General features: G+C 50.3%; 1 protein-coding gene across 7 annotated transcripts in view; it reads right to left on the bottom strand.

Annotated features, from left to right (window-relative positions):
* Positions 1-15,995, bottom strand: part of ABAT (4-aminobutyrate aminotransferase) — a 97,681-nt gene that overhangs the window by 15,964 nt on the left and 65,722 nt on the right. For all 7 annotated transcript variants that reach the window (XM_026003091.2, XM_026003090.2, XM_072753883.1 and 4 more), the window contains 5 exons: positions 14,836-14,933; positions 12,455-12,484; positions 11,132-11,249; positions 7,471-7,520; positions 403-483 (listed from right to left, as the gene is read on the bottom strand). In XM_026003091.2, the coding sequence (XP_025858876.2) occupies positions 403-483; positions 7,471-7,520; positions 11,132-11,249; positions 12,455-12,484; positions 14,836-14,933 (377 nt within the window). The remainder of the gene's footprint in view (positions 1-402; positions 484-7,470; positions 7,521-11,131; positions 11,250-12,454; positions 12,485-14,835; positions 14,934-15,995) is intronic.

Consider the following 15,995-nt stretch of genomic DNA (forward strand, 5'->3'; position numbering starts at 1 on the left):
AGCAGCCCAGACTGTCCTGCCTGGCACCACAGCCATCCCCTGAAACACCCACATTTTACGGGTGGGAAGTTGAGGTTCAGAATGACCTTAATTGTTGCAACCATGAAAACCGAAATGTTGGGAAGGGTTGAATAACACGCAAAGCTCCGATCAAGCAATAGATATCAATCCCCCCTGGTTCCTTTTTCCTGTGCACAAGGAATCCCTTCTTCTCTTTAAGAGGAAAATTAAAAATGCCCTTCATGAAAGAACCAGCACAAGAGCAAGACTAACACCCCCATCCTCAAAGGAGTGGGTCTGGAGCCTCTCCTCCCTCTGAGAGCACCCCTTCCCAGAGACCGGAAGGGCCTCCCTGCGGGTTCCAGCAGGTTGTCCTCCCACCCGCCCCACCCCTGAACTCACAGAGAGCAAAGACTCCCGCAGCTTCTCCACGAAGTTCTCTGGAGGAAGGATGCCCAGGGCAGGTCTGTTGATGAACGTGCTCTGCAAAAAGGCAGGAGACCCACAGTGACTTCTCAGCCCTGACCTGGCTCCCTGCTGGCCAGAGACCAACCGAGCTATTCACAGCGGGTGTGTTCAGGTGGGCGGACGGTGTTCGCTAGGTGCTGGCAGCGGCTGGCTTCCCTGCACCGTCAGAGAAATCCGCTAGGATCGCTCCAGGTGTAAGAAGTACTGTGATATTTCCTGGTTGCGGTATTGCACTGTAGTTCCGGAAGATGCTACCACCGGGGGAAGCAAAAGTTGCAAAAGTACTATTTTTGCAACTTCCTGTGAATTATGATTAAGTCACAATTTTATGATCATAATTTTGTAATTCTAATTTTATACACTGTAATTATGATCTAAAAAATCCACCCATCCTAATGGCTCAAAAACAAAGAGTGGACACTAACACGTGCTGGCGACGGTGCAGAGCACCCACCACCCTCATTCACAGCTGGTGGGAACAAACTGGGAAGCGGCGTGGCGATTTCTTACAATGTTGAACACGTGCCCTTGCACACGCACGTGTGCGCACACACACACGCCCCGTCACTCGCCAATTCCACTCCTAGGCATTTACCTAAGTGAAATGAACACACAAGGACGTGATCACCTGTGAATGTTTATGGTGGGTTTTATTTTTATTTGCCCCAAACTGGAAATGACCCGCACGTCCCCGCATTGAGGAAGGATAAGGGAATGGGTATCTGCACACCACAGAATATCCCTCAACAATAAAAGGAACCATCTACTGACACACGTGGGGGAACACAGGGGCAGCTCAGTCACGATGCTGAAAGAGCCTGGAGTCAGAGAGGCACACGCCCCACTGTCCCCTTCTTAGGACATTCTGGAAAAGGCAAGACTAGCAAGAGAGACAGCAGCGCACGGTTGCCAGGGGCTGGCCTGGGTTGGGGGAATGTCTGGGTGCTGAACTGTGCTGTGTCTGGATTTTTAAAAATTGTGGTTAAAAAAACAACAGGTGACATAAAACGTACCCATGTAACCATTTCGAAGGGTACAGTCCAGCAGTGTTAGGTATGTTGTCACGCACCCATCCATCCATCTGCAGAACTTTCTCATCTTACAAAACTAGGACTCTGTCCCCATTAACCACCGACTCCCCATCCCTCCTCCCCCCAGTCCCGCAACCACCACCAATGTTTCTGTCGCTAGGACTCTGACGACGACTCTAGGTCCCTCGTCTAAGTGGACTCATACACTGGCTTTGGACACTGGCTGCTTTCACTGAGCATCATGTCCTCGGAGTTCATCTGTGGTGCAGGGTGGCTCAGGATTCCTTGGTGAGGCTGAATAATATCTCGTCGTATGGGGAGACCACACTGTGCTATCCATTGATGGACACTCGGGGTGCGTCCAGGCCTGGCGTCTGGCACGGTGCTATGAATGTGGGTGCCTGAAGGTGCCTGGATTTGGGCAGCGACTACATGACTGTGTGTTTGGTGAAACCCACAGAGTTACAGAGCACAAAGGATGGGTTTTACTACATGTAAATTATACTTTGATCCAAAAAAAAAAAAAAAAGGGTGGGGGAAAGGCATTAAGAGGCAGTGTTGGCCCTAGAATTTCCACACCGAGCCGGGCTTAGGAGAGCCATCTGATCAAGATGCAGGCTGCAGCTCTTCAGAAGTGGGATGGGAGGAGCATGAGAGAACCAGTGTTAGAAAAATTACCTGACTCCCTATATATGTCGGTGTCTTATTCTAATTTTGATAGATGTGGGTCCAGAGAAGTATTTCCCTCTGCAAGGGAGTCGACAGTGCAAACCTGATTCCAAATGGGCACTCGCTTCTGATAATTCGAAAACGAGGGGGCATGGTGGCCTCGGAGGTGAACCTGCCTGGCCCTAGCGTCGGTCAGCTCTGCCCTGTGACTTTGAAGCAGGATTGCAGGCAGAGGGAGCCAGCGCCTCCAAATTTCAAAAGAAAAGGGAAATGTAGATTTCAATGGGAAGTCACCCCACTATAAAATGCTGGCCAGAATTCTCTGCCCAAGGGACAGTCCCACACTCAGGTAGCTGCATTCTTGAAGAAAACCAGCCCCTCCCTGCCTGATGGCTTCAAAACACAGGCGTGGCCACTAGCTGCCCAGATGACGACAAGTTGGAGGCACATGCCAGGCCAAGGCCCCCAAGGCTTGTGGGGCTGCAGAGATGTGCTTTAAAGTGAGGATAAAGGAGAACATTTAATTCTGGAAAGATGCAGACCCCGTGGGGTGAGTCTGTGGGCTCAGATGGAATAAGGCCAGAGGCCCCCCTCCCCTGGAGATCCTGAGTGCTCCAGGCTGGGGTTGGGAAGGGTCCAGGGAGGCTCTGCACAATGTGTAAACAGCGAGGTTCCCAGGAGTGGATCTGGGTTTTAAAAAGGGATTGTGCTGAATGCATCCTGGACTGGATCCCGGGAGCAGGAAATGGACACTATTGGGGAAAGTGGGGAAATCTGAACGAGGTCTGCACTACACAACGTGCTAATTTCTTAGTTTCGACAAGGTGCTGTGGGGAGAGATTCTTGGCTAGAGATGCACTCGGCAGCGATTATGGGACTTTGCCCATCGAGGACAGGTTCCTGCCAGGTCATTGAAGTCCTACGAAGGGGCTAATCTGGGGAGAGAGGTGTCGGCACCAGCGAACTGGGTGAAAGGCAGGTGGGCACCGGCCCCACCTTGTCTGTGCACCTGAAGCTAGTCTACGGTCGCATCACCTCGTTAAATGCACAGGTAAATGACCCAGCCTGGGGGCTGCTCAGGTTCCTCTCTGTCCGATGTAACCAGTGCAGTCATCTTAGGGCAAATCCAGGTAGCGCTCGCTGGACAGGGAGGCCCCAGATGCGCCCTCCTGGTGGCTCTGGAATTGGGCTCGGACGGCTAGAAATCGGGGCGGATTCATACTCTTATTATTTTCTGTTTTGTGACCACCGGGGTGAGTCTAGGGTAAGTGGCTGGGGATGTTAACCCTCCTCACTGTAGAGCTGGGAAGACCAAGGACCAGAGAGGTCAAGCAACCCGCCCCAGGTCACACAGCAGGTTGGGGCAGAATCAAGACTCCGAGCAGGCTCGCTGACTTCAGAGCCACTCCTTTGCCAGACACGGCAGGCAGCCTCTGCCTGAGAACGTTAATGCAGGATACGAGTCAGCCCAGTGCAACCCAGAGAGACCTTGGCTGGCCTGGAGGGGCCTGGAGGGGCATCTCCTTTTGGCTCCGAGCTGTTAGTGGGGCTCCAAGGAAACCAAGCGCATCGTGAGGTCAGGGTCAAGGCGAACTGCTGTCACAGGCAGTGTGGGGAGCGGCTCACGGAGGGGAGGGCCGTGCTGGCTGGTAGCCTGACTGCCTTTCTGGGGCCAGGGAAGATGTGGGGGTGGTGTTCTTGTTCAACAAAGCATGACATTAAGAACAGACGGTATCTGGGACATTGGGTAGCAGAATCAAATGAGGACAGGTTTCTAGAACCCTTGCTGTCAGGCTCAGCAGTCCTAAAGTACAGTGTGAAGAGAATGGGCTTTGGTTTAAGAGGCTGTGCAACCTGGGGCATAGGGTGACCTCTCTGGTCTTCAGAGTCTTTATCTTCCAAAAGGGGAACGTCTCCCTTGCTGCCTGTACGGAGCCAGTGAGACGTCAAAGTGCAAGATGAGGCAGCAGCTCAGTCTAGATGGATAGCAGACAGGCCAGGAGGTGACGGTGGTGGCAGGTGTCTGACTGGACCAGGTCAGCAGTCCCAGGTGTCAGGCTGCACTCATCACTCAGCGCAATGACTGTGCACTGATCATTTAGGAACTATGGGCACTGTAACGAGTGGCCCTGGTGACACAAGAAACTGGAACTGGGGCAGGAACCCAGAAATTGGATCCAGGGGCCACTGCTTCATTTTTTGCAGCCACATGAAGTAATTACATTGGAGTTTGAGGGTGATGTGGTTGGGGTACAAAAGGGTTGATTAGCCCCTTCGTAGGACTTCAATGACCTGGCAGGAACCTGTCCTCGATGGGCAAAGTCCCATAATCGCTGCCGAGTGCATCTCTAGCCAAGAATCTGGAAGACCCACCATGTCAGCCAATGGTCCACCAGCCTGGTGCCCCAGGTGTACCCCCCTGAGCTTAGGGCAGCTCCCACTTCTCTGAGACTGTGCCCAGGGGCTCCTTTCACTTGGCCGAACCCAGACTTCTGCAGGAGAACACCGTCAGCACAGGCCCTGACCTCGCCAGCACCCAGAACAGTGCCCAGCACGCAGGAAGTGTTCAATCAATAATCGATGACTGAACAAATGTCAAGAAATGAGGCTGAAGAAGCAGGAGCCAAACCACCAAGGGCTTTGCACCTGAAGTGGGGGAGATGGGGTGCATCCTGGAGGCAGTGGGTAGGAGAAGGAATTCCAGGCAAGGCGCAGCTCGGGGGCGGTGAGCACGGGCCCTCCGGGGTGGGGGTGCTGGTGGAGGGGGGCTGCTGGAGACACACGCAAAGCCAGGGCCGGCTGGACAGGGTGAGGGGTGAGAGGCAAGAAGGTGAGGGGACACAAATCCTGGCAGAGAAGGGTGGGGGCAGGGCATCCCCTGGAATCAGAATCCCTGGGCCCCGAAGTCACGTGTTTTCGGGGATGATTCTGCCTCCGGATGCAGCTGACACCGCAAATGTGTGTGACATGTTTGTTGACACAGTTTTTTCAGCACCAACTGCTGAGGCATCTGGGATCTGCACAACGTTTCGAAACAAAGCCAGGCTTTGAATGTAAACATCCCCATGGAGCCTCCCAAATGGGCTCGCCAGGCACCTCTAGGGGACGCCCATTTCTGCTCCATCAGCCCCTGAACTCGGGGGCGGGGGGGGGGGGGGGGGGGGGGGGGATGTCAAGGGTGGGGGGAGCCAGGCCCAAGCCCCTCCCAGGCAGGGCGGGGACATCCCTCAGGGGAAATGTGGTTCTCTCTGGTCACCTTCAAGTCTGACGGTTAAAAGGGGAGGGACTTCAAAACCGGGAGCCGGGTCCCCAATGCGCCTGCCCCCCACCGTCCGCCTGGCTTAGATTTCTCTTCAGGAGCCCCACTCGCTGTGTCACTCTGAGTAGGATGATGGCCCCGCAGTGACACTTGGTGCAGGCGAGGACAGGGAGGGGGCGCAGTGGGGACGGGCTGGCGGGAGCCGCTGGAGCTGCCGGAGCCACCTGCTAGCGCACACTGCCAGGCCAGCGCCAGGCCAGCAGAGCCCAGCGGCGACGCACGAACGTGGCCACCAAAACCCAGGCTCTCCAACGTTCACCAGTGTCTGCATGGGGAAGCACCCAAAGGCCCACCAGCGGTAGGACGGGCCGGTTCACTGCAGGGATGCACACACGGAGGATGCTCCAATGGCCCGGGCACGGCTGGTCTGCGGCTACACACCGGGATGAATTACACAGACAGACTCAGAGGGAAATAGGCCGGGTGCGACCACTGGCTGCAGGACTCCGCGTACGAGGCGGTAAAGCATGTTAGAGATGCACCTACGCTGTCAGACTTAAGGGGTTGGCAGCCAGGTGCGGGGCATGTTGTGGGGAGCAGGTGCCACTGATTCGTTCTCCCTGGGGGTGAAGCACCCCCCCCACCCCCTGTGACGGGGAGCGCACAGCCCGCTCTGAGGTCCGTGTCTGGCAGGGGACTTGTAGGCACTACGTTGGCCTCCAGGAAAATGCCCCACCCTCTTCCCATCCCTGACAGGATTGCCTTACATGGCAAAGGGGATTTGGGCAGATGGGATTAAAGGTCCTTGATCAGATCAGATAGGAAGATTACTCTGGATTTTCTGGGTGGGCTGAGTGCAACCACGGTAGCCCTCTGTTAAGAGCAGAAGCAGGAGGAGGGCAGAGAGGACTGGCCCGGCACTGCTGGCGTGGAAACCCCGAGAATGAGTGCCAACAGCCTGAGTGAGCGCAGAAGCAGGTTCTGCCCCAGAGCCTCCAGCTTTGTGAGACCCCAAGGAGAGTGCTCAGCTGAGCCGCCAGACTCAGGCCACGCAGCAGCAGGAAACACGGAGGCACTGAAGTTACGCCACGGAAACAACTAGGAAGAGAATGTCTAGGAAGGCTCCTTATGTAAGTAATAACGAAAGCAGAGCTGAGAGACACCGGGTTATACGGGACGGGTCACCGAGCAGTGCACCTGGGGGGAAGCGCCGCTCAGCGTGTTATACTCAGTGTGCCCCCCAGGGGTGCGCATCTGGGGGCACCTCTACTTGCACTCCCCACCCCCCCCACCCCCCCCCCCCGGGACGCGGCAGTGTCTGCAGGCAGGTTTGGTTCTCACAACTGAAGAGGGGACGCTGCTGGCCGCCTCTCCGAGCGTCCCCATGCCCCGAGACTGACATCCGGCCTATGTGGTCCCTACATCTGCACCCTGTCCAGTCCCTGCGGCTCCAGCTCTGGCCACATGTCCTCTTTCTCTCCTTGTCCTCACCATTGCTCTCCCTCCCACTCCCTTCTCCCTGCAGGGGCCCTGGAGGCTCCTCCTCTTCAGTCACTTCCCTGGAACCCTTCCCTGACCCCCAGCCCCCTCAATCCCTGGAAAGCCCTGCTCCTGTGGGTTTTAGTCCCAGCACCTCCTCTCGCTGTGTGACCTTGGGCAAATCCTTGACTTCTCTGTGCCTCCATGTCCTCATCTGTAGGATGGTGATGACAACGGGGCCCTGCCCCATGGACTTATCAACAATTACAGCTGCAAAGTGTTGAACACAGCATTTGGCACACATTTCACTCTCGATAGATGTCAACCTCTGCTGCCACCATCATTGTTTTGCACCAACACAGTACTGTCTGCCTCATTCTGGATGCAGATCCCTGCTCATGTGTGTGGTTAACTGACCGTGGGGCGGGGCTCTGTGGTTTTGCTCACCAAGGCATTCCAAGTCTCTAGTGTATGGTATGTGCTCAATAAATATTTGTGGAATGAATGAAGGGCTGCCCAGCGATCCTCTGGATCACCATGAACACTGCATAACCCAGGACTCACCGCGTTTTGAGGCTGTTGAACCAGTTTCAGGAGAGCAGGGTGGCTGTAACCTGGGGAGAGAGGGCTCGGTTAGAGTTCTGGTTAGAGGGTCCTTGCGCCCCTCCCCTACGGCTTGTCACCCCCTCCCAATCCCTTCATGAGGGGCCTTGTTATCCCTTGCAGACAAGACCCATTCCTGGGGCCCACCCAGACCTCTGGACTCAGGATCAACTCAGGCTGCTGCCAGAGATCTTCCCAAATTCTCTAGTTGATCCTGACGCTCAGGTCTGAGCCGTAGGGGGCTAGACACAGACAAGGCAGTGAATGCAAGGCTGAGGCCCACTTCAGGACCGAGGCGAGTGTGATGAACTGTAGATGCGGCCCTCACCTTCCTCTCCCAGGCCACTGCTGGAGTCAAATCACAACACACATTTGCTCAGGAACCGAGCGAATGAATGGTGCAGCCTGTAACCTGTGACCCACGCGCACCATCCTTCGTACATTCACTGCTTCCCAGAGTCGACTGCATCGACTGTGCAGACTGAGCCTGGGATTGCACGACAAGGCTCAGGATACACCCTTTGACTCAGCAGCTGACCTTCTGTGCATTCGCCCTACACGCATGTACAGTGACCAGTGCACACACATCTTAACCGTGATGCTCTAGTATCTCCAGGTTTGAAAGCAACCTAACATCTACCAGGGGCCATGAGGAACAGAAAGCCTGCTGCATGGGACGCCTGGGTGGCTCAGCGGTTGAGCGTTTGCCTTGCCTCAGGGAGTGATCCTGGGATCGAGTCCCACATCGGGCTCCCTGCATGGAGCCTGCTTCTCCCTCTGCCTATGTCTCTGCCTCTGTGTGTGTGTGTGTGTGTGTGTGTGTGTCTCATGAATAAATAGATACAATCTTAAAAAAAAAAAGAAAGAAAGCCCGCTGTACACAACAGATGCTTGGTCAGGGGAGGCATTTATCGTAAAGGAGGAGGGACACTGCACAGCACTGGGGCCAGAGCGTCCTGGGTTCCAGGGCTGTATTTTCAGCTTCTGTTTATCATTCCCAATCCTGGCAATGACTCCACTGGGAAGAGCAGGCCTGTGTGTGTCGGGGGGTGGGCACAGAGGTCAGGGGACCAGATTGGAAGACCCTCCGAGGCAGTGGCCAAGTATTGTGCTCGGTACACAGTAGCTAAGCGAACAAATGAGGTGGAGATCCAGTAACACGGGCAAGAGCCCAGAACTGTCGCAAGGGAGACCAGCTGCAGGAGGCAGAGAGGGCAACTCCTGGTCTCCAGGATCACAATTTTTACCATGCATACCTTGTACCTATTTTCTTTAAACCAGTTCATTTTCAGTTTAAATAAACTTTTTTTTTTTTTTAAGATTTTGTTTTTTCTTTTAAGTACTCTCTATACCCAATGCGGGGCTTGAACCTACAACCCCAAGATTGAGAGTCACATGATCCACCTACTGAGCCAGCCAGGCAGCCTTAAATGAACTACTTGGAGGGGAGACTCGTATCCCTTTGGTGAGAGGCCTGCTCAGGGCCCCGGGCCTGGGGCCTGCTCCACTCTGCCAGAGGAGCCTAGCAAGTTTAGAGGGGTGATAAGGTCCTGGCACCACCCTGGGGAAACTTTCTCCTCTGCAGCATCAAAGAGTGAATGACTTGATGAGCCTTGTGGTTTCACTCTGCCTGCTTGGAGGAGGGTGGACAGGTGTGTGTGCTGAGGCAGTGACCTGGGGGGCCCAGCAGGTAGAGCTGTGAGCAGCCTCCCTGCACTCCTGCCCTTCTCAAGGGCATCCTAGGCCCAAGGCTGCAAGGTGCTCATTACTCAAGGAAGGAACAAGCACTCTGGGTTTTTTCCAACTGTATTTTAGCCAGAGGTCTTTCAGCTCTGGTTCTTTATCATGCTGCCTGGGTATTTATGACTTTTCTGCCTTAGTAGATAAGCCAGTTCCAGGAAAAATCTTATTAAACCACAGATGCAGCTTGTCTTATTGATTTCAGAGGGAGAGATGAGAGCAGAGCTGGTCCCTCTGATCAGGGAAATCCATGCCTGGGCTTTTAATGCTGTGGGACCCCGCATGGCGGGGTGGGGTGCAGCAGGGCGGCCAACTGTGAGGCTGCTATCACAGAAGAAACTCTAGGAGGCAGAGGGCCTTTGGTTCAAATCCTTGGGCTCCCTGGACATGCTGGACAAATGCTGTGACCTTTTGAGACCTGGCCCCCACAGGAAAGCTGGAGATGATGTTAAAAGACCTACTGTGACAGGACGGTTATAGGGTCTAATGGGATAGTGTGTAGGGTGCCACGCACGTGGCAAGTTCACAGCAGTTACGTTAGGAGAAATCATCTTAAAGACTCCAGATAGGGGAGAGAAGATGACCAGAGGAGAACTTTCAGAACTCCCCATGCTTTCTCAACTTCTGCTGGCCTGATCTCCCGCATCCCCCCCCATATTTGGCATCTGGATGGGGATGAAGACTAAGGGAGGCCCACAGGGGCTGGGGATGGGAGGACACAGAGCTAGCTGGGAAGAGAATGGCCTGCAGCCCATGGCTGTTACAGGGTAGAGCTAGGATTTGACCCTGAGAACTCCAGAACTGGCCCTTCCACACCAATCCGGAATGCGGAGAAGGTTGTATAAATCACAGAACCCAAAATGCCTTTGGAGACCATAGTGTGTCTGAATGATGAGCTTCCCAAAAGGAATGAGTCACCTTACTGTCTAATTGCATCTTAATGGGAAATAAATAGAGACTGGCATCATGCATCGAGGGACAGGCTTCACCCAAAGAGATGCTCAGCCCACACACCATTGAGCGCAGCAGCTACCTGTGTGTCTGAGTCAGCCTTATCCATCCCATCTTCTGCCCTGCCCTCCTCCAGCAGCAAGTCATGCTCTGCATGGCCCAGAGGTCAGCCTGGTGGGACAGACGTTGCTGGTGCCCCCCACCGCTCACCTTGACTGGGCAGGCCACCCCTTTCCCAACTGCCTGTGTGGGGATCAGTAACAGCTCCATCCGCCTCTTTCTCTGGAAAACTGCCCTTGGTGAATGGAAGCCACTTTGCCCGAGAGATGAGCCATGTCCTTCCTGCTGGCAGCTGGAATGCACTGGAGTACAAAAAGGCCAGCCTCTTTGATACAGTCAGGGACCAACTCTGGGGTGCAGTTCATGCTCCAGAGCTCCCTGTGTGTCAGGCTATGGCTAGTCTCTGGCTGAGACCTCATCCTTCTTAGCCTTTCCTTCTTCCTTTCTGTCTCCTGAGACTGTGCCCTTAATAAGCTACTTGTACAGAACCCATGCCTCAGGCTCTTCTACAAGACCTAACCTAAGACAGTTGACATTAAAGGCTAGGGCCCCACACACCTGGGCTCACGTCCTAGCCATGCTTCCTCTGCAAGCCACGTCACCTCTCTGAGTTTTGCTTATCTGTCTACAAAATGGAGGTATTAATACATATTCACCCTGTGGGGTTTCAAGGAAGAGTAAATGAGAGAAGAGAAGTCACGTAAAGTCCCTATACTAGACCCTCTACCAATTACTTGCTCCATTTCTCTGCCCTTGAGGGAAGTGTCTGGCGGCACACAGGGATGTGCATGCTGGAAAGAACATGTAAAGTCTGGGCAGTCACGGCTAACAGAGAGGAGATACATATGAGGATGGATTTCTCAGCTCTTACCTATGGGGACAGAGGAGATCTGGGAGTAAAGGTCCAACATCCGGTTCCCATCCACGTCAACCAGGTAATTGCCTCGGCTCTCTTCATAATTGCAGAAAAAGTGCACAGCCTCTGCGTTCTTGGAGAAAGCAGAGGCTGATTCAGGGTTGCTGCAATCCCCTAGATTCTCCATCTTTCAGGATGAAGCTTGAACTGGTGAAGTAAACCATGTCCTGTCTATTCAACGGTCTCACAGAGGGTATCTGTGGGTGCTTACATGAATGGTTTGCTTTATGATAGTTTACTAAGCTGTAAGTTTGTATTTTATATATCACAAACAAAATAAATCTGAAGAAGATTCTGGTGTTAAGATAATGGTAAGCCTTGGAGCAACCATGAATAAACCAATTATGAAAGAAATGAAATCAGCACATTAGAAGATATCCACTTACTGCAAAAAAAAAAAAAAGTAAGAGAAACAAAAATATATGAGACATACAGAGAACAAACAGTAAAATGGAAGATATGAATATATCAATAATAACAAAACTGTCAGACTGGATAAAAAGATGCAACTATATGCTGTCTACACAAGGTGTACTCTCAGTTCAAGAATACAAATAAGTTGAAAGTAAAAGAATGGAAAATGATACATGATTCTTACAGCAATCCTAAGAAAGCTGAAATGGTTTATATTAATCAGACGAAATCAACTGTAAAACAAACAAAAATGTTTCTAGAGGTGAAGTCCACTAAAAAGATGTAACAATTATAAACATGTAAGCACCTGAAAACAGAGCCCCAAAATACAGGAAGCTAAAATGGGCAGAACTGAAGAAAAATATAAGAGAATAGCTAGAAGCTTTAATAGCTGGCTTTCAATAGTGGATAGAACAACAGTCAAAAGATTAACTAGGAAATAAGACTTAACACTTTAAACCAATAGATCCCACACACTTATGGAACACTCTACCCAACAGTGGTTCTCCTCAAGTGCATGTGAGACATTTTCCAGGATAGACCAAATAAAAGCCTCAGTAAATTTAAAAGGACTGAAATCACACAAAATATATTTTCCAACCACAATAGAATGAAATTGGAAATCAGTAAGAGAAAGAAATTTGGGAAGTTCACCAAAATGTGAAAAGTAAACAACACACAAATAACAAATGAGTTGAAAAAGAAATCACAAGGGAAATTAGGAGAAAAAAGGTTTAGAACAAAATCAGTTGTATTTCTTTTTCTTTTATTTTTTTAAGAGCCAGCACAGCCTAGGTGTTTGTGTCCCTAAGCTAAGTTATAATAGAGAAGCAGTGGAGAGAATGCTAGCTCATCCTCACTTACCTGAATTATATTCAGCTGTTTCATTAACTCCTGCAGGCAAGAAGAGCAAAAAGCATTATAGCAAGGACACACTCTTGCCAAAGAAGGTTCAAGTCTTTCATGTCTTTCCAAGTGTTGGGGCTTCTCCCCAGCCTTATGCCAATAACATCATAGGTAATTAGTCATAGGTAATTTAATAATATTACAATTATTAAAAAATTGCTTAATATAAATAGTTGGCAGGAAACTACTCCTGCCAGCTACATTACCACTGTAAACAGAAATGTAGAAACTTGGAAGGATAGCAATAAAATAAAATAAAACATTAAAAATATTTAAGCTAAAGGTGTTTATCTAGTGCTCATAAAAGCATAGGTTCCCCCTCCCTTAAAAAATTTTTTTTAAAGAGTTTTAATTTATTTATTCATGAGAGACACAGAAGGAGAGAGAGGCAGAGACACAGGCAGAGGGAGAAGCAGGCTCCATGCAGGGAGCCCGATGGGGGACTCGATCCCAGGTCTCCAGGATCATACCCTGGGCTAAAGGCGGTGCTAAACCGCTGAGCCACCAGGGCTCCCCCCCCTCTTTTTTTTAAAGTAGGCTTCACACCCAGTGTGGAGCCCAATATGGGGCTTGAACTCACAGCCCTGAGATCAAGACCTGACTGAGCTGAGCTCAAGAGTCATATGCTTAATGGACTGAGTCACCCAGGCACCCTGGTTCCCTTTTCATTTGGGGAAAAAAGGCTTTAATGTCCTGTTATAAAAAATAAAATTAACTGAAAATATAAACTTGCACATCAAAGAACCACTTGTAATTATAGTCTAAACACTCCAAAAACCACATGTACAAGTCTATACAGAAACTGGGAATTATGTATTGGGAATTGGGAACTAGTTGCTTTACTACTATATAGACTCAATCTCTAAAAATAATTCAACATAAAATCAACTTTAGCAATTGGTGTCGTAAAATCATGTTTCCACATAAAAATAGAAATTAATGGGGATCCCTGGGTGGCTCAGTGGTTTAGCACCTGCCTTTGGCCCAGGGCCTGATCCTGGAGTCCTGGAATTGAGTCCAGCATCAAGCTGCCTGCATGGAGCCTGCTTCTCCCTCTGCCTGTGTCTTTGCATCTCTGCCTGCGTCTCTGCCCCTCTTTCTCTCTCCCTCTCTCTGTGTCTTTCATTAATAAATAAATAAAATCTTAAAAAAATAGAAATTAATATTAATGACAAGACTATAAAATGATCATTCCAGGTATTTTCACCACAATGAAATTAAAATGCACCTCTCCTTCACAGAAATATGCATGAAAAATATCCCTTCTTTTGTTAGTAAAATGCTATCAAAATAACTACAATCACTTGCATTAATACATGAGATTTCCAGATTTATATAAACTAATTGCAATGACACAAGGGGTATCTTCTGACAGTTAAAAAAGAAAAAAAGACATTGTGGATAAAATCTGCAAATTGGCCAAGAAAAAAGCCAATTTGTATTAAAAAGGTTTACATTGTTGTTTTTTTTTGGTGCAAACATTAGAAATAGTATAGCGCATCACAAAACAGAATCAAGGTTAGTCAGCCTTCTGAAATGTGTTATATGCAGTTTTTGTAGCATCTCTGAGAGGTGCCAACCTTCCTCAGGGATCCAGAGCTACCCAATGTGTCTCATATGCTGTGTCCTGTCACCTTGCACACCTCTCCACATACTGTTCCCCTCACCTGCAACAGAATGATGCGCTCCTTTAGTGAGTTCTTCCTTTTTATCCTTCAAGGTCAAGATCAAGGGCCTTTGCTCTCCCTGTCCTGTGCCATCTGTCATGCCATGTTCTTCCATCTTGGTCAGATGTCCTGCCCCAGCCCTTCACTCTAGACTCCGAGCAAGCCATCTGACTTGCTTTGGCTAACAGAATGAGGTAGGAGTTATGGTGGACCAATGTGGAGCCTAGACCTCAGGAAACCCATTATGTGCTCTCGTCTGCCATCGCCATGAGGATGAGCCCAGCCCAGCTTGCTGGAGGATGAGAGACCCAAGACAAGCTTAGCTTAGACCAACCAGTGGCCAGTCATCCCCCAGGCATGTAGATGGGCCCAACGGAGCTGCCCTGCTAGCTCCCAGTTAACCCCAGATGCATAGGCAATCTGAACACAACTGAGGTTTTGTGATTGTTTGTTACACAGCATTACTGTGACAACAGGTAACTGCTACATCTCCTCTGAGAAGGCCTCTTTGACTTCTTGTGGCAGAACGGCCTCATTTAATGTCCTGGATCTCTAGTGGCAGGCTCTCTAAAAGCAGCTAAGAATGCAGGTCCCTATGCTTCACTGTGTTCTTACCTCCTGGACCCCTTTCACTTTGTTCTTATGAACACCACTCAAGTGTGCTCAACTCACCCGAGATTTAGGCCCTGGGACTTCTGTCTTCATCAGGGGCCCGTCATAGTCAAATTCAACATCAACTTTGGCTGCGGCCTGACTGATGTGTCTGGAGCCTGTAATAAACAAAGATGATGAGAATCCCTGGTAACAGTAGCTGTAATGAGAATTCCACCCTAACAGGTACCCGATGTCTCCAGTGGAGACAGTGCCAGGGCCTCAACCCCATCCTAGTCAGACCATCCATGAACACAGACTCTGGCCAGACCTGGGCACCACAAAAACACTACAGATTCAAAAAACATGGGAAAGCCCAGTACTAGCAAAGTTGTAGGCAAATAGGCATGCTCATGTCCTGCTGATGTATCAGCTAATGACACCTTTCTATTCCTTTTAACTAAGCAGTCTCATTTTAGGATTAATCTTAAGAAAATAATGGGACCAGTATGCAAAACTGTAGGTTAAAGCTATTTATAATAATACTGCCTTTCAACAAGAAAACAACCTAAATGTTCAACAGTGGAGAACAGCTAAACACGATATGACATATTCCACCATTTCATGGACATGGAAATTTTTTTTTAATTTTTATTTATTTATGATAGTCACACACACAGAGAGAGAGAGGCAGAGACACAGGCGGAGGGAGAAGCAGGCTCCATGCACCGGGAGCCTGATATGGGATTCGATCCCGGGTCTCCAGGATCGCGCCCTGGGCCAAAGGCAGACGCCAAACCGATGCGCCACCCAGGGATCCCTGGACGTGGAAATTTTTATTCTATTTTTTATTTTTTTGAGAGAGCATGAGCAGGGAGGGGCAGAGGGAGAGGGAGAGAGAATTTTATGCAGGCTCCATACCCAGCACAGAGTGCGAGGTGGGGCTCGATCTCACAACCCTGAGATCACGACCTGAGTTGGAATCAAGAGTCAGACACTTAACCGACAGAGCTACTCAGGTGCCCCTGGAAATTCTGAATTTTTATGGACGTGGGAAGATGGCCATGGTATTACCATGTGAAAGCGCAGATTATAAAAATTATCCAGATGTTGTCAAAATTTAACTTATACTCAGATATATATCCCAATATATACATAAGCCAGAGTTTCTCAGCCCTTAGCACGAATGGCATTTTGGGCCAGATAACTGTCGTGGTGGCCGTCCCGGGCACTGAAGGATG

This window comes from Vulpes vulpes, chromosome 3 (assembly GCF_048418805.1).
Source record: "Vulpes vulpes isolate BD-2025 chromosome 3, VulVul3, whole genome shotgun sequence".
Taxonomy (NCBI): Eukaryota; Metazoa; Chordata; class Mammalia; order Carnivora; family Canidae; genus Vulpes; species Vulpes vulpes.